This window comes from Topomyia yanbarensis, chromosome 2 (assembly GCF_030247195.1).
Source record: "Topomyia yanbarensis strain Yona2022 chromosome 2, ASM3024719v1, whole genome shotgun sequence".
Taxonomy (NCBI): Eukaryota; Metazoa; Arthropoda; class Insecta; order Diptera; family Culicidae; genus Topomyia; species Topomyia yanbarensis.
Genome location: NC_080671.1, coordinates 399,626,216 through 399,644,786, shown reverse-complemented (window position 1 = coordinate 399,644,786; position 18,571 = coordinate 399,626,216). Strand labels below are relative to the sequence as shown.

Below are 18,571 nucleotides of genomic sequence, written 5' to 3'. Positions count from 1 at the left end.
CTGTAATGAGTATGTCATCAAGTGCCTTAATTCTTTTTCTTTTTAGCCCACGTACGCAGCGGTTCGGCAGGAAGCATTAGTTTATTTCAGCAACTCGCCGGCTCAAATCCGTCCACAGCGTTGCCAGCTCAACATCACGCATCCGAGGAGGAGCTTCGATGTATCCTGGAGTTTCACCAGCAGGGTCACCGGTGACATGTTTGGAAGTGGCGGGCGGTACAGTCATTACTGGCAGCCAGGGCCACACTGTTAACGTGTTCCGGCTTGATAGCCACCTATTGCAGTTCACCCTAAACGGCCATTACGGTCCTATCACATGTATTTTCATAGACCAGTGGCAGGCCGAGATGGGCGCATCTGGTTGCCAGGATGGTGTGCTATGTGTGTGGAACTTGATACGGGGTATGTCAGCCAAATTTACGGTATGGCCTAAATCTACATAATTAAATTGATTGGTTATTTATAGGTGCCTGTATGTACAAAATTGAAGCCCATGACGACATGACGTCGTACTTGCCTGTTCCCCGAGTTACGCAACATCGCTCGGACTGAACGAACGAATACGGTTTTGGGATAGATTTCAGGGTTAGCCGCTCAACACCATGACCGTCAGTCATGCATATTCATCGCTTGTGATGCTGACGCTTCTGAACGAAGCCATTGCTAGCACGAGTTTTTGATTTGGAAGGATAGTTGCTGAGGACCATTCTCACAATAGTATAAAAGTTCTAACCTCAAAAACAGACAACAATAAAATGTATTTCTTTCAGAGTTTATAATATCCATTACATGATCAAATGCGCTGATGGGTTAGGCTTTGGATTCGGCTATATTCCATCGTCATTGAAGCTAGATCATAGAATCATGTTAATTTGACAGACTGCAAGTGTTATTAGTAGCGCAAACAGCTAGCAGCCCAGCTAGTATTGTTCTTTCTGCTTGCAACCAACCTGGTTATATTGATGTCAATGCTAAATTCGCTGTTGCAGCTGTATGGTCGCTATACTGTTCCATGTGTTATGGGATTCGCTATTAACATGGGACAGTTATGCTTAGAGCACCAGATTCTAAAAGCGACCAATTTTGGCCAATCACTGGAGACAAAATCACGCGTAACAATTAATAATAAATTAAATTGTTGCTGAGTAATTTTTGTTGTACATGAATAAAACATACCGATTGCCTCGTTACCTATGCTGCCGTGATCCGCATAACAGTCCCATTTGGGTTTCCTATGCAGATGGGACAGTTATGCGTATCACGGCAGTATGGCTAAATAACCATTAGAAAGGTTATGAGCTTATGTTATCGCATTTTATGATCATTTATACTACGTAACAATTAATAATAAGTTACATTATTGCTGAGTATTTTTTGATGTACATGAATAAAACATACCGATTTCCTCGTTACCTATGGCTAAATAACCATTAAAAAGGTTATGAGTTTATTGTTGTTGCATTTATAATTATTTATACTACTTTCAAGTGATCGATTTTAAAGATACGACTCGCACTTTAAGCACCCCTTCACCGCGCCATCAAAATAAAAATAAGTCATACTCCTAATGAACTAATATTTATTAAAATATTTACTAAATAAAAACATAGACCTGATAGTTCGTTTGCAAAAAAAACACCGAAGCACAGTGAGTTGGTGTTAGTGCTCTATCTGTGATCCTATAGTGCTGCAGGATTTGGCCAACATTTATACTATTTTTATTCAATCAACTTTAAGGAAAATGTATCACGTGAACGCTATATATATGGACTTCTATACTTGGTAATTGTTCCGAATCACACTCGACCTGGCCTTGGGTACAAGATATTTGCTTGATCTCCCACGAGCATGGTTCTGCCGGAGTGTTTGCCTCGCCCGATACCGGGGCAGCCTGTCCTAGCGAGGCTGCCTCTTGTGAATCGGAACCGCTGAACATTCCGATGAAGGCATGTCCAACGGTGTTACCGACGAAGCCGATCGCTACACTACCAGCAGTAGCTGCGATTTGAGCAATTAATCCAAAGGCCTGGTTGGGAGCTACCATTGGTGCAGCGACAGCCGAGTGTGACGCAGACTGGACCATCGGCTAACTCGATTCTGGCGAGGTGGAGCGGCTGCAACTGGTGCGGACCTATATTGCGATGTATATAATTTCAAGGATTACTAGAGATTACCAATTACCAGAGATCATCAAAATGTTTTGTGGCTAATGTTGTAATTCAGCAAAAAAACAAAACAAGTTAAATTGATCGCAACAAATAAAATCGCTTTCTTCAACGAATCGTGGACAAGAAAAATCTAAATGCCAAATTTAATGGAACATTGCCTAATGATGTCAAATAAAAATGAAAGCCTAGCGAGCTTGTTAATACAAAATATTCGTAAACCAAATCAAGTTTCTCATACTGCGGTCGAAAAAAAAAAAAATTCTAAGCCTATGTAAACAAGCTCTGCGAAATGTCAAAAAAGTGAGGTTAAACATTTTCATCCAATGCATCCAATGTTCTACAGCGAGAGGTTCATTTTAGTTTGTTTACATTGCTAATGAATTTTGTACTGCGATTCACCACTTCATTTACCGCGTTGCCAAGAACTTAAGTGAAAATATTCAAAACAGTGCTGCCCAAACGCACATTTTAAGTCCCACCATTCTTGCTGAGGTGAAAAAAATATTCAACATTCTTGCATATTTCAAATTTTAAAAAATCATTAAAAAATCATGATAGCTCCTAAAAATCTCATTTTTACGGAAATGTTCTTATAATTGTGTAATCTTTCGATTAAAAATAAGAAAAACAGGTGTTAGGTCTGACGAGAAAGGTCTATTTAAATAACTTGCATAGTATTGTTTATTTCACAGTTTCTCGTTAAAGCTATACGAGAGGATGGTGTAGCCTCACCGACGAACTGACGTGACAGAGGCATTCTAATAGTGTCCCATACAAAATAACGATTGTTTTGAAACGAAGCGATCGCTACTGTCAAATTGTGACAAATCTCGACAAACATGTCAAATGGTCCTAAGTGCAAATGAGATCCTCTCTGTTTACTTTCTCTTTCGATTATTACGGCATCAGCATAAAACTTTTCAATATTGTTTCAGGATATATCGAAAAACTCTGGTTTCGACTAGCATATTATGCTAAGAGTTAATGAACTATCGTATACACGGACGAGTTATTAGCGAAAGAGAAAGTAAACAAAGAGAAACTGTCATTTTCACTTAGGATCATTTGACATGTTTGGCTAGAAATCACTTCGCCATGTTTGAATAAGGGCAGGATTCTCGATAAGTATATTGATATTACAGAAGGTATGCAGAAAAATTTGATGTTCCAACGATACTCAGAGATATTTTCTAGAAAAAGCGCCGTGCATTTACAGCTAGAAACTTTGAGGAAAACCGAAACAAAAAGTCTTCAACAAACAGAACCGACTCAAATTCGTTCAAAAGTACATAGAATAGAAAGGAAAATGGTGTGATGTTATGACGAAAAAATCAAATTGGATGGACTGCTGAAGTTGATAAAAACAATATTTGAGCCAAGGTAGTTTGGTAAGCTCAAATTGGTATCAGAGTGCAATTATTTGTCTTTGGTACTATTTTCGACGTTATTTTTCTACCATAAAAATGGATCGATTTGTTTCGTAACTACTCGAATGAACTTTAGAATTGATCTGCTACTAAGCTACTTTGAACTACTCGGACATTATGCAGGGTGGTGAGCACAATGAAATTCATTGTAAATATATAAAACTGATTTAAACGTCTTAGTAGGGGAACCTGGGGTTATTAAGACCATAGGGATAATTCGGACCTCCTCGATTTCTTAGAATCGTAAGATTTGCTGACTGTCGTACATATTCGTGGAATCGCCATTCTACACACCAATTTTTTGTATTTTGTTTCAGCAAAATATTTTACCAAAACTTTTCAGCAAAACTGGATTTGCTAAGAGTTTAGCTTTGCAATTTTTGTTTCGCTGATTTTCAGTAATGCCCATTATTTTGACGAAAATCAGCAAATCTATAGAATTTGATTGCTGAAACAATTAGTGAAAAAATGGCAATTTTGCTGAGTTCCAGCAAATCAAACTGCCAGTTCAGCAAATTTTGACAGTTTTGAATTGCTATAATTTCAGCGAAATCTTTTTTGCTGGAAGTATTGCTGATATTTCAGCAATGCAAAATTCAGCAAAATTTTGCTGATATTCGGCAATCCAAATTTAGTGTGTAAAACATTAATTTTGACAGATGAATTTCATTCTTCAGTTTTGTGTAGATAGGAGATACAACGCGATTCATTTTTTTCCATCCTCAAAACAAAAATCATTGTAATGGTAAAACCGCGATTAAAGTAACAAATAAAAGTGAAAAAATAACAGGGAAGTGTTAGGGAAAGCTTGAGGCTCCTATTTTATGGAATAATTTTTATTAAGATTAAACTACAAATATGTTCAAGACGTTCACTACTTTTATGCGAAATGCGCGTACGTGGCTATTCGGACTGCCTATTCCATCAACCACCGTTCAGCGACTTGCGTCTGCACACATGCCTCAGCAAAGAAATACATGATGCGCCAATCGACATCTGTGACTACCCAGATTAGTTTAAAAAAAGTTTTTTGTTTTTTAAGGAGTTTCTCCAATAAAGATTTCACAGGTAAACATAATTTCATTGTAAAAAAATGGCGGTCTGAATTGCCCCGTAGGGTAGCCAGAATTACACCTGCGTTGTAAAAGGATGGAAAAACGTAGAGTTGCCTAGCACTGCCATGGAGTGGTGCAAATGAGTTTTATGGCTCCAAAATGTAGCTAAGGTTTCAAACTCATAATTAGGACTTTTAACCGAAAAATTGTTTCACATCTGTCCACCTGAAAGGGAGATTTGCTTAGATAGGTCCCAATAACCGCGGGTTCCCCCATTTCCAATGAATATATCAAAACTAATTAGTAATAATTGTGAATACAGGGTATCAAGTTATCAACAACTAACGAAAACACGACAACCAGTTATCATCAATAAGGACTTTTATGAAAATGGTAACTGGATGAATTATTCGATAACGTAAAATGCATAACACAATTTGTTATCAATATGGCATCAATGATAACTTACTTTGTTATTATATTTATATCCAAGATACAAAACTTTATTATTATTTTGTTATGTTTGCTGTTAAATCAGTCAAATTGATAATAAATTCAGTTATCAAACTGGTGATAACCAGAGAATACAATTTGTTATTATTAAGCTATTTTCTTTTACTCGGGTGTGCTAGTACTGTTTACATGGACTTAGAAAAATTTTGAAGACCACTAGATTCGCTCGAAGCAAATCGCCAAGTCCATGTGAACAGTACAAGCGAACTGGAGTTCATTTACAACGTCACTGTGAAATATTAAATTGAGTTCTACAAGATGTTTGACAATGAAGTTCATGTTGACAATTCTCGGTGGTTTGTTTACTTTGTCAGTTGCGTGAGTTCGAGTGCAACGGGTGCTCATCTGTCAAATTCGAACTCACGTAACTCCCATGTAAACAAACCAGCGAGAATTGTCAAACGAAGTTCATCTGACACATTTTATGGGGTTATGTCAGTTGGTGTAAAACGTAAACCTTTATATTTCTATGATTTAATCTATTAATGGAAACTACCCAGAATTTAATCTACAGAGGTAAACATTGATGACTCCACCAAAATAACTAGAAACTATAAATATGAGCTTAATAATTTCAGCATCACTTGCTTCCGACACATGGAAGAGAAAACGTCGCACTTACTTCTTCTTTGCCGGAGAGGGTTTCTTTAAGAATAACTCGGATAATTTGCTGTAATTTAAAAACAGACAACTGCTATTTGTTTTTAATTTACAGCAAATTATCCGTTTCCCGTGAAACTTTTGCAAAACTTTTGTCAATCCGTTAAACAAATATGTTGACACTAATCTGCTCAGTAATTGGTTTGTTACAATCATCATCAAGATTGGAAGAGATGTATGATTTCTTGAAGAAAATTGTAATGATCTTATTGAAATGCGGTCATCAGTCTTAAAATTTATGCAGACCAGGCTTTGATGTTCTCTCCAACGTTTCGACTATATTTTCTAGTCTTTTTCAAGGACCGTATTTCAATAAGATCATAACCCAGACAGTCGGAACAACAGAATCGAAAATTGTAATGTTTCTTTGATTGCAGGTTTGTTTTACCATTATTTTGGAAATAGTTTCAATTAAAGTTGTGCGCCTAACGCATCAAAGTTGTACGGATAATGAAGACGGAAATGTCGTTGTATACCAACCGAAACGAAAAGATCAGAGCGCAGCTCCGAAAGCACTAGTGTTGGGTGTATAGAAAAGATACAGAAGAGGTGCTGTTGAGTCGATTTCGATTGGCTGATTCTTTTTTCCTCTCTTTTTTCTCGGATTTAATATTATATCTGTCATTTTAATCCATGACGAGCAAAAATAGAACGAAAGACTGTCACATACTGAAGCATTTATCCCAACTTAGTGGCTAATAGATTCAGTCGCAACATTTTAGTTGCTCTTCGTGATTGCCTATTGATGTTTGTTCGCTGTATTGTCACGTTATTTTCATACTTACATGAACGTAAATTAGAAACCATAGAAAACGACTAAAATGCTGCTACTGATTGCAACATTAAATGTATCGTGTGAACTTAGCCTAACAGCAATGTATATTTTATGTTTTATCACTTTTTGTTTGTCCACCCTTAAGCGAATTTTGTTACACGTTTGTTAAAGATATCACGGTTTCGCGGTTTAACAGTGTATTAGTACGGAACGAATTGCTCGTAAAAATAAAATGAAGTGTCAATAAAAATGATATTGCGTTAAAATGGCGCGAAACAAAAATTGTCCACTAGGCTGTATCGTTCTCAGATAAATTGATTTTTTTTGTAGCACTCTTGAATGTGATGCCTGGTGTTTGTACTAAGAGTACAGAGTGCACAGTGTACACTGACCTAATACAAATTTCAAAATTGTATTCAATTCAAAAGCTTATCATTCAAATGACAAAAGCCGTGGGTATTTTATATATTTCCATTATGTAAACAATAAAAATAATAAAACGAGTTTGAATGGCTGTCCGGCAGATTTCGCGCAAACGCTTAACCATTGCACGTGGAAACCTGCTTACGAGGTGAGGATATGTTTTTTCCTTGGGGCTTGTTCATTGCTATCTCGCTATTGTACATTTCCATGTCATCATCGTAGTTGCTGCCTTTATGATCGCGAATATCTAATTTCTTCCTTGCTTCTTGTCCTTACGAGTGTGAATTTGCCCAATGATGGTACTGGTTGTAAATTTTGAGGTACTTGTCGCAGCTTTTGCTGTTGTCAATATTACCTGAGCAGCTGTGCCGTCTTGTTCACAGAACTGGCACGTATTAAGTTGACCTTGATATGTGCAAAGAATTCTCTGTGTAATGATACTATCGCATTATGTTTTGTACTGCATGGTCATGTAGTATTTCCCAAGTCGGCCCACCGACTTTCTCACCACATAAACACTATTTGGAATACCGGGAAGTAGTTCCTACACGTACCCTTCAGAATGAATTCCATTTCTTCCAAATGTGACATGAATCTGCAAGTAAGCGGTGCCCGGCCTTAAAGATAATAGGGATCTTTAGGGGTGTGCCGGTTAACGCATATTCTTATGCAGATTAGTACCGTGAGTTAATATCTCAGTCCTTTTTTAATTTTTAGGCCCGAAACTATTGAAAAAACATTTTTTAGTTTGTTTCCTTTTATGACAATAACACATCCAAACCCATGCGACTTGCACGACTCTATAGGTTTCCTTATCAGATATACCATAGTTTGCAGATGAAACTTGGGATGGCAGGTTGCTAGCGGATTGACAAAGTACCAGATCATGCTGTGTGGGTTGCTGTCCCGGTTAACAATGAGGCGTACGAGATATTTGCAGATACGTCATTTAGTCGGACATCTGTCGGTTTGTTGGTTTAATTTAATTTGTTTTTTTTTTTTAATTTAAAAATCAGAAAAGAATAATTAAGGTTTAAGACTGATATTAGTGCACTCGTAAGGACACCTGCTATCAATACATATGAAAAACTGGCACATTTTTTCCAAATTAAAGATCCCTATTGACTCAATGGTCAGGCAAATCACGAACGGCCGCTTGAGTTATCAATTCCAATCAACCAACGAATACTTACCAATTTAGCCAGATTCTCCCGAAGGAAATGAATGCTTTCGTGTCATTCTACGAAGTTAACCGTCTCAAAACACTGGATTAGAGTTTTCTGCCTCTTGTCAATCGAAAAGCGAGCGAACAAATTCCTTCCAACATCGTAAACGTACTCCGGATCAAGGTGGCAGTGTTAGCTAACACAAAACGTACCTACTAGGAAAACATCACGTCTATTTCATTATTTCTCGCGTGTTTTTTTGAAAAGGGCCAATAAGCATGCTGTGAAAATTGCTATGAGGGGAAATTCCGGACAAACCATTAGTCGCCTACTATAAATCTTAGCAGTAGACAAAAGACAATTTTGTTTCTTCCATAAAATGTTAAAATCTGTTCTCGGCGAGTTACGGAATAGCAAAGGTCAATGTTACGGTTTGCTAGTAATGGTTCGTAAAACTAAACGTGTATGGCCATAACACTCACACAATCACATACCTGCGCGCAGGGTTTGTTCCAGCGGCGTATTCACGAACCTGCACGCAAAAATAAAACAACCCACAGAATAAGTTCTTTTAACTTAAATTTAGGTACTTTTGAGTTGTGCGTTGCTTTCGCACTTATTAGTGTTGTCAAAAACAAAACGAGAGATTCGACACAGAGTAACAGATATAACACTATGAGGAATTCCCTTAAAAATATCGATCCGGTAATTTTCCCAGAACACTAGCTCCCCCTTTTATTCACGGTCCCAAACACTCGTTTGCTGGTGGGCTACCCCTTAGGCTTGGGAACATTTTTTCAATAGTGGTTTACCCCCATATGCTTGTTCATATATCAGTGGCGTCATAATTTCAAAAGCGGCCACAGCCCCAACTACAAATATATTTAAAATGACTGTTAAAGTGGGCCAAAAATTATTTTTGAGTGTTATGTCTGTTAGTCTGTGGATTCGACTCAGTCGAGATCTTCCCCGGTCAAACCATTCAGAATTTTATTCGGAATCCAACTGGTTCCGGAATGAGTTTAACTGGGTCCATGCAGTAATGTACTTTTGAGTTGTTTGGAGTATACTTAAAACAAGGTAAATTCAACTTAAATTTAAGTAAATTAAACTCAACGTTGAGTTATGATTTTTACCGTAATTAAATGGAAACAACCTTCAACACGGTTTACCTAATTTTACCTTCCTGTATGATACCACGAGATTGAGTCAAAAGTACTCAATTTTAGGTAGTTTTTCGGTGGTGTGTGGTGCTGGCAGCGGTGCTCGTGTAGGGTTGGGTCGTAGATGGCTGAGTTTAGCTGCTTCCCAGTCACCAAATTTTCTGGCAGAGACTGCTCTGCTGGGTTTCTGTAAGTCTTGGTTTGGCCGCCCTGTCAGATTTCTGCGCGCATCCTGTCGGGTTAGTTGAGCAAGGGCGAACTCGGTTTCGCTTGCGTTTTCTGGCAAATTTTGACACGAACCGAGCAAAACCCTGGCATAACTCGGAAATAAACCGTGCAAAGATCCTTGCAATTCCTGCCTGGTAGAATTTAGCACGAATCGAGCAAAGCATCTGACAAATATGTGGCAGGTAGCATACAGAAACCCTGACCGTACATTACTGGCTGGATTCTGGCTAAAAGTGGGCAGCATCGGTTAGTTTAACCGCTTCTGTCAGAAACAGTTGTTGCATTTGAGCGAATTCTTTGCCAGAATTCTCGCACAAATCGCATAAAATACTGGCAGAAACGCTGCTAGAATCAATTTCGCCTTGCTCAACTTTTGCTAACTTTCTGCTTGCCACTGTGACTGGGTTTGGTCACTGGGTACACGTGCCCTTCGGAATTGACTCTATTTATCCCAAATGTGACAAGAATCTGCAAGTAAGCGGTGTCCGATCTTGTAGCGGAACATTCATTTTCTCATCGTCCAAATATAGGAAGATCTTAATTATAACATTGTCAAACACAACCATGTGTTTTCGAAATGAATGGTTTCGTCTGGGATAATTTGTTGAGCGCTATGAGTGCTGAATACCTGACATGATATAACTCGATAAAGGCGGCTTCCGAAAGTCTAACCTGTTTAATTCCACTGTAATGAAAATAATAATGAAAAACTGTTACTTTTCACCATCAATCAGATACTAGTATTTTTCTTCACGAAATGTTCCACATCATGAATGCTCGGTTCTATGGGAGTCATCAATAATTTTGTAAACATCGTACTTGGCCGGAGCACCACTTCTTGCTTCTGCTACTCACTCATCTCGACAGATTACTAGAGCAAGAATTACAGCAACAGTTTCTTTTCTTCCTCAGACAAAGCACACAATGTAAAAGTAACTATTTTTGGCGTGTACAATATCGCTTCGCACTGGCTCGAGCAAAAGCATAAAGCACACTGAATTTCAGAACCATGGTCTTTGGTGGTTGGAAATAGTCTTCTTCAACTTTTTCTCAAGAATTTGTTCAACTCGAATTAGCTACAAATTTTGTAAAAAGTTACCAAAAACAGGTTTTTAAATTTAGTTTTGAAAAATTTCTGGCTGTGTGCCTGTCTCCGTTCACAAAGTTTCATTACAATGGCAAATTACTTTGAGTAAAATGCTTATAGCTGCTGGCCTGGACTTTACTTGTTCAAATTCAACACCTCCTACAAGATTAGCAACGTCCTCTGCTTCAAACATCTTCCGATAATTTCCCTTGGCGAGTTTACGAGCCGGTTTCCTTTGCTCTCGTTGGCGTTGCATAGATGTGAAACTGCAAGACATTTACGCATATAATCAACAACAGATGCATCCAGTAACGATCCTAGTAACGAATAATAAATAACTGCAACAACCTATCGGATCTGCTCAAAGGTAGATCATATGACTGGTCGGTCAAACTTGGCAGAACTGAAGCGATCATGCTTTCAGTACTGTTTCAAAAAATCTAGTACACAACGTACGACGAAATTGTGAGTATTTCTTCGTGAACTGGTAATCTCGATTAGCCGCAGGTGTTATTTTAGTTCATACTAGAATTGTTTTAAAGAATCATTTAGCCTATCCACGCCTATAAAACACAGCTCGTTTTTGCTCAAAATGTACGATAAACTTAAAAATTTTACGAAACACAATTCCGTACTTCTCGTAATTTTCCCTACCCTCAACGCGCTCATTTTAGGGTAGCCCAACTAGTACGTAGGGTACGGCCAACATAACAATGAGATCCACTCACCATAGGTAGAATGTCGAGCATAAAATCGAAAGAAAAAAAACCAGACGAGCATAAAAAACCCATACGCGCATCAGGTGTGCGCTGCTCTGCTGCGATCATTGGAGGCGCAGGTAAATAAAACGGACTCGGACAAACCCAAAGCCGCGCCCGCGCCGGCGTGAAGTAAAAAAAAATAGACGCAGACCCGAACCATTCGCGTTTTGACAGCTGACGGAGACAGACGCCCTCGCATGGACGGTGGCGTCGAACAGACCGCAATCGCAAACGAAGCAACAGCATCGCAGAATAGCACGTGTTTTAACAGCGGCAGACAGCTGGCGCGTGTAGCGTACCGCTTTACAGAGGATCGACGCTGCGTACTGTGATTGATTTAAAGAGTTAAACAATGTGTTCGTGAATAACAATAGAATTCATAGTGCAGCTCGTTGTGGTTGTGTCAGGTGTTAAACTGTGCGAAAATAACAGTTTTCAGTTTAGTCTGAGAATTGTCACCGGACGAGCATGGTTTTTTCTTTCTGTAAAATGATCGAACGGATCGTTTTATTAACAGTGCCAATGAAAGTGGATTATTAATTTTCAATAATGGTTGAACGAGGCAAAAAGAGAGTGATCATTTTCCAATTACCGGTTACATATGCACATGGGAACTGATTTGTGGCGATTGTCCAGTGTTTTCTATACTCAAGTTGAAAGTGATACATCCTTCGATTGGTTCATTCGGAAATGAGTTGAGTTTATTATTCGATATTGTACATAAATGCACGTTGATTGTATCGAACAAGTGGCACAATATGGTGAATGGGTTGTTGCATGTCGTGACGTTATATTTTCAGATTTTTGCGGTGATTAGCTGATTGTTCGTGGTATGGGGGCCGAATATAATCCTGAAATTGTGGAACTGATGCTGTGTTAACAAGTGTGGAATCGAAAGTGGAAAACAGTGATAGACGACGTGGGTTATTGTTTGCACTAGTAGGCATCTCTAGGACGGAATACGTCAACGAACCATAACCATGGGTCTTTTCGGGTGGATAAAAAAGTAAGTACATACCTATTTGTTGCAGGATTTATTATGTCTGAATTATTAAACCAAAGTTTATTCCTCATGTAGACTATACAGTGCAAAGTTTTCAATTATAAGGGAAATATTATTACCGCGGGATATAGCTAGGCCATGATTTTGAAAGATCGGCATCTCATTTGAGTTTCAAGTTTATTTTATTTATGTGGTGTACACATCAATTGTCTTGCTTGCTCTCGATGCATTAGCAGGATAATGTTTAAGAAACACTGAATAAAATCCGATTGACCTTTAATTGCACCACAATATAGGCAGATGAAAATAAGAGTTTTTCGCTCTTACTAATAAACGCATACTTTTAGTTTGCACGGTTGGTTTCAATTACCTATCAAAATTTACATATCATACTGAGTTATTGAATGAAGGAAACAATCTTGTTTTATTACATGCATCCATAGAGTACAAAATGTAACAATAGGTTTGTTCCAGTACCAGGAGAAACTGGAAGTACTCCGGAGAAAATGGTCGGTGTTAGGTCAGACCGGACTAAGTGACAGTGCATTGATTTCGAGAAAAACGCGTTTAAAGTTTGAATCGCAGCATCCTTTACATTATAATTGGAAAATAATGTTTACCATAATTCTTGTTTATTGTTTCATATTTCAAATCTGGTAAAAATGGAATGTAGATGAAGAAATTTTTTATCCAGTGCTATCATTAACTCATTTTTTGATGTTTTGCGACTTGGTCCGGTCTGATTTAACACCGACCAAATCGTTCCTGTACTATCTTCTTCTCTTTTTTCTTCTTCAGGTAGCAAACCGGAGTTAAAAGGAGCAAGTATTTTTTGCTCCTCTTTACTCCAGAGTGACTTCCGTGAACTGGAACAAACCTAATATATATGTCAAACTCGATAACAATTTTCAATTGATTATCTAAAAAATGAAAACAGGTCATTGTTTGACCCTACGGGTTTTACTTGACAATGCGCCACAAGGGTTCCGCACTTAGAAAAAACGAATATTATATTTGACGCAGAGAATTGTTTCTGTCTCATAATAGAATTTTACATATTTTGATATGTGAAAGATTATTATGATGTGGAACTACGACTGAATAACCTAGGGAAAAGCAAACAACTCACATTTTATATATTATTGAATGTAAATTTATGGACACTTCTTTCATGTGCATCTTGCATGACATAAAGTTGCAGTACATTTTTAAGCAACCAAAAAATTGGGGCTCAAGGTTGTTGAATGAATAATTGCCTTATCATTAATCGTAATATTATAGAAAATTCGACAACGATTTTTTTAAAGTTACATGCAATCACATGATCCAACTTTTCTAGAACATTATAAGCCTGTAAAAAATCAAGTAGCTGAACAATTGGTCGGTGTTAGGTCAGACCGGACTAAGTGACAGTGCATTTGATTTGGAGAAAAACGCGTTTAAAGTTTGAATCGCAGCACCCTTTACGTTATAATTGGAAAATAATTTTTGCCGTAATTCTTGTTTATTGTTTCATATTTCAAATCTGGTAAAAGTGGAATGTAGATGAAGAAAATCTTTATCCACTGCTATCATTAACTATTTTTTTTGATGTTTTGCGACTTAGTCCGGTCTGACTTAACACCGACCAATTGATTGGCGCTAAGTAACCGTAGCCCTAGTGAGATAAAATATTCACATGTGCACCCGTCATCTGCTTACAGTAGCGTAACAATAAATTTGTCTGGTAAGGGGAGTGGGTTTGATACATTTTACCGATTCAAACGCAATGCTTGAATTTAAATTAATTGTCTTAAAAATCCTAACATTTTGGTATTTAACAACAGAAAAACAGATAGAGATATGTATTATGTGAAAAATGAGCCCAGAAGCAGGAACCGAGTCCTTGGGCTTCCGACCCAATACATTAACCCTTATGCTATCTCTGGGCTGGCTTAAGGTCCCCGGAATAACACATGATTATCGCATTTGCGACAGTGATTTTCGTACTGCCTCTAAAGTGAGATCATACAACCACCCATCGCCACTCAACACATTTGAGCTGTTTAAATTTCACCGCTAGAGACCACAGGTTCGAGTTGGTGTCTCACTGATTTGATTTCGGGTTCCGGTCGGAGACAGGCTAATGGAGACTGTTTGATTTCTATTTATCGTCCATTTAACAGAGTCTGGCGGAAGTGAACCCGCCATTTGAATTGAACTTTTTTTTTATTTGGACGTAATTGCTTTCGTTTAACTCAATATTTCGATCAGTTTTTCAGTTAGCTAACACCAGAAAATCTTAAATAAGGTTTTGGTACTGACATGAAAACTTAAAAAAAATCTGGTTTGAAAAAGTACAAACCTGAAGTTCGAATCTACAATACCTATAGCTTAGTAAGGCATGCATTATGTTTCAGATTCGTCTCATCAGTATCAGGCACTGACCTAGGATCCCTCTAAAACCATCCCAGGTTATTGCGGACCCTCACGGTTTATCATCGAGTTTGTCTGCTATTAATATACCCTCCATTTACCTCCATTTACGAAGCAATCCTGGGGTTCGTAAAAAAGTGTTCGTTATTTGTGATTGAGTTCGTGAAAAGGTTTACTTCACATTCTTATTTCAAATCGTTCGTCAAAGCACTACACAATGAATGAATAACATAACAATGTGAGTCATTTTGGAACGGACTTGACAAGTAGATAATGAAAATGTATATTTAAAACCGTTTCGAAATCCAAGATGGCGACTTCCGGTTAAGGTTGCACAGGGAATGGGAAAAAATCGAAAATGAAAAAAGCAGTTTTATTGTACACCGTTTGTTAGATATTCATAAAAATCAATCAGCTTATGTAGAATGTTGTTACAGTACTGCTGATTAATTTTTATGAAGATCTAACACGCGGTGTGGAAAAAAATGCTTTTTTCGTTTTCGATTTTTGCCCCTTCTCTGTTCAACCTTAAGCAATATTCTCGATAACCCTAACGATATGGATATTTTTGAGGCTTGAAGGGTAGATGACGGAAAAAGAAGTTAGGCGCCATTCTGAAAACCAAGATGGCGACTTCCGATTGAGCGAAATTGTTTATAACCGTAACCATAATGGTATTTTTTTTCATTGCACAGTGGTCCAGAATGCAAATTTAGCAGGAATTTTAACTTTTTGTTAAAATTAAATGATTTAGCTTTACAACATGTTTGGCAAAGTTGTTATACTTTGCAAAGCCCTTCTTTTTGTTTAAACCGATGCTAGGGTGGTTCTAAATTTAGCAATATTTACAATAGAACTTTTTAACGGTTTGAGATAGAGCTTTACTGTCTTCGATGAAGTTGTAGAGCAAAACATTTTAGACAAATTTGCTGAAGACATGCAAGCTCTAGCTTTTATATTTTCCATTGCACGAGAAATTCAAATGTAAGCTTTAGGGTGTTTCTTAAAAAAAACGGTTTTATTTCTATAACTTTTGAAGTTTTTATTTTACGCTAAAGTACCCTTTGGACAACTTAAAGATTATTTCAGGGCACATAATTTGCTTTAAACTACCAACTACTTAACTTTTTTCGTTTGAAAGTTATAAGAACTTTTATATAAAACATATAACTTTGTCAAATAGAATTATCTTCGATTCGGGCACTCAACATTGAATACTGTTGCTTTCATATGAAATAGCATGCTTTGTAGTATAGATCACCAAAAATGGCAAATACGATATTTTTTATATCTTGCACTATTTACTCAAAAAATTGTTTATTTTTAGTAAAAAGTATATATAACTTTTTAACGAGCGAAGCTAGAGGTTCAATATATTAAGACAAATTGTTCTCCTTCAAAATATCTGAAAGTATTTCTAAAGTGATCTTAAGGAAAAATCAAAACTGGATTTTCATTTTACATGATGTTGAATTTCGTAAATCACGTAATTTCACTCCACATATAGCGTTTGTTATGAATGACAGTAAGTGTAATTTTATGTAATTGCGCATGTAATGTATATGTTTCATGTAAAATTACACGGAGCACTGTTATATTTCGTCATTTCGTGAATTACGGTTTTGTTAAATTCTGTCATGTTTGAAATTACGTCAACGAAAAAATTCATATTTTTGCCTTTCTCATATAAAGAAAGGCTATGCAATCACTCCAAAAATCGAATTTTGAAAAGAGGCCCGGAGGGCCGAGTGTCATATCTCATTCGTTTCAGTTCGTCGAGATCGCAAAATGTCTGTGTGTGTATGTATGTGTGTATGTATGTGTGAGTCAAAATAAAGTCACTCAATTTTCTCAGAGATGGCTGAACCGATTTGCACAAGTTTCAAATTAACGGTATGACGCTCCCATAAGACGCTATTGAATTTTTAGTTGATCGGACTTCCGGCTCCGGAGTTACGGGTTGAAGAGTGTGGTCACACAGCAAATTCCCATATAAACTGGTAACCCTATGATGTCCGAATGATGTAATACATATTCAAATACGTTCAACATTACATGGATTGGCGAGTCTAGATCACTGATGACCAAATAAAGTAGCTTTGACCACATTGGTCACCTATGACGGATCTCAATGCCCCCGGGGAACTCGTTAAGTTCCCGAGCTTATGTCACACCTATTTTCCAACAAACTCATAACCGATTTTTACAAACTTAATTTCAAATGAAAGATTTGATACTCCCAATGACTGCTATTGAATTTCATTCAGTTCTGATTTTTGGTTCCGGATTTACAGGTTGGTTATTGCGGTCACATAGTAATTTCTCATATGAACCGGTACAATCGTAATACCTCACAGGTTTAAATTCTATTGAAATGAACATCAAATTACTTCGATTCGCAGGCCTAGATTACTGATGGTGAATCAAAGATGATTGGAATATAATGTCCACTATCGATAATTCCGGAAGTCCCGGGTTCCGGGCATATTTCTGATCTAAAGCCACTTCGGTGATGACTGAACCAATTTTCACTAAACTAGTCCCAAATGGATGGTATAATATGAAGTTCGGTGTTCAACCCTCCATCTACTCCTCCACCTCCTACCTCTCAACCCCCCTTCCCCTTCTCTCACCCCCCCCCCTCCTCAGACCAACCTCCCTCCTGCATTCCCTTCATTCACCCCGTATACTAAAATAATTTAGATGATTCCCGACGCATCCTACCCCTCCCACTAATTATATCCCTTCCCTTCTCCACCATGAAGTTAGCATGAAGACAACATTGAACACACGCTGATTAAGCTATATAAATATTATATTTTTGTTTGTTTTAAGTGTGTCAGTATCGACATGTTGCTTATCAGGTTCGTAACAGTCGTGCACTTATATATGCTCATCAAGTGTAATAAGAATGAAATAGACATTTCCACAATGTTATATTGAACATAACCAGCCATTAAATCATAGTTTGGATAAATGAGAAAGGCACAATTGCACCATTAGGTGGATTAAAACAGGTTTTTTACGTCCAGCGTGACCAACACGCAGTAACGGTTTCGTCTTCTCTTTCGCTTTTGCGCAGCCTCTATAGTTTCCACGACTGTTCGTATGGCGTCCACAGTGGATCTATACCTTTCCGGAAGCAGAACTGCATATTGGATAGGTCATTCTCTGCCTTCGTGTATGTTGTGAGCCTTTTAAGGATTACTCTCTCAAGCACCTTGCCGACTGTATCCAACAGGCATATCGGCCGGTGTGCTGAAGGATCTCCAAGGGGCTTGCTCGGCTTCGGCAACAACACCAGTCTTTGTCTCTTCCAGATGTCGGGGAAGTACCCTTCGTTGATACATTTTTGCAACGCGATCCAAAACATATCCGGATTCGTTAGGATTGCAGTACTCAGAGCCAAGTTAAGAATACCGACTGGTTCCGGGGCCTTCTTGGTTCTCCAGGTTTTTTGGTATGTAGTTTTTACCACAATTGTTCTCCACTAAAGAGAAATATAGCATAGTGCATCTTGCATTGGCCAGCTAAGCCAAACCAAATGTTTTGATTTCAATAGTTCCCATCAGCTTAAAATTAGCCTCTCTTCTTCCGGGACATCACGCTTGACTAGGGTTTTGCTCAGGAACGTAAATTGTGTCTTCGTTTTTTTGGAGCTAGCATCAATCCGGCGCTTAGTCCGTTAACTGAGTTTGTGTCGTTAACTGATGAGACGAAGTCGAAA

The 18,571-nt window shown here is 37.8% G+C and overlaps 2 protein-coding genes across 3 annotated transcripts in view; one reads left to right on the top strand and one right to left on the bottom strand.

The window, feature by feature from the left end:
* Positions 1-1,732: 1,732 nt before the first annotated feature.
* LOC131680849 (hemiasterlin resistant protein 1-like) lies at positions 1,733-2,083 on the bottom strand. Its single transcript, XM_058961561.1, has one exon. The coding sequence runs from the start codon at positions 2,081-2,083 to the stop codon at positions 1,733-1,735; it is 351 nt and encodes a 116-aa protein (XP_058817544.1).
* A 9,748-nt stretch (positions 2,084-11,831) lies between these two features.
* Positions 11,832-18,571, top strand: part of LOC131684905 (uncharacterized) — a 78,473-nt gene continuing 71,733 nt past the window's right edge. The window contains exons 1-2 of one of the 2 annotated variants that reach the window (XM_058968153.1): positions 11,832-12,120; positions 12,227-12,432. In XM_058968153.1, coding sequence (XP_058824136.1) covers positions 12,407-12,432 — 26 coding nt within the window. In that variant the 5' untranslated portion in view covers positions 11,832-12,120; positions 12,227-12,406. Of the gene's footprint in view, positions 12,433-18,571 lie in introns of both variants that reach the window. The other variant, XM_058968154.1, reaches the window with a different exon arrangement.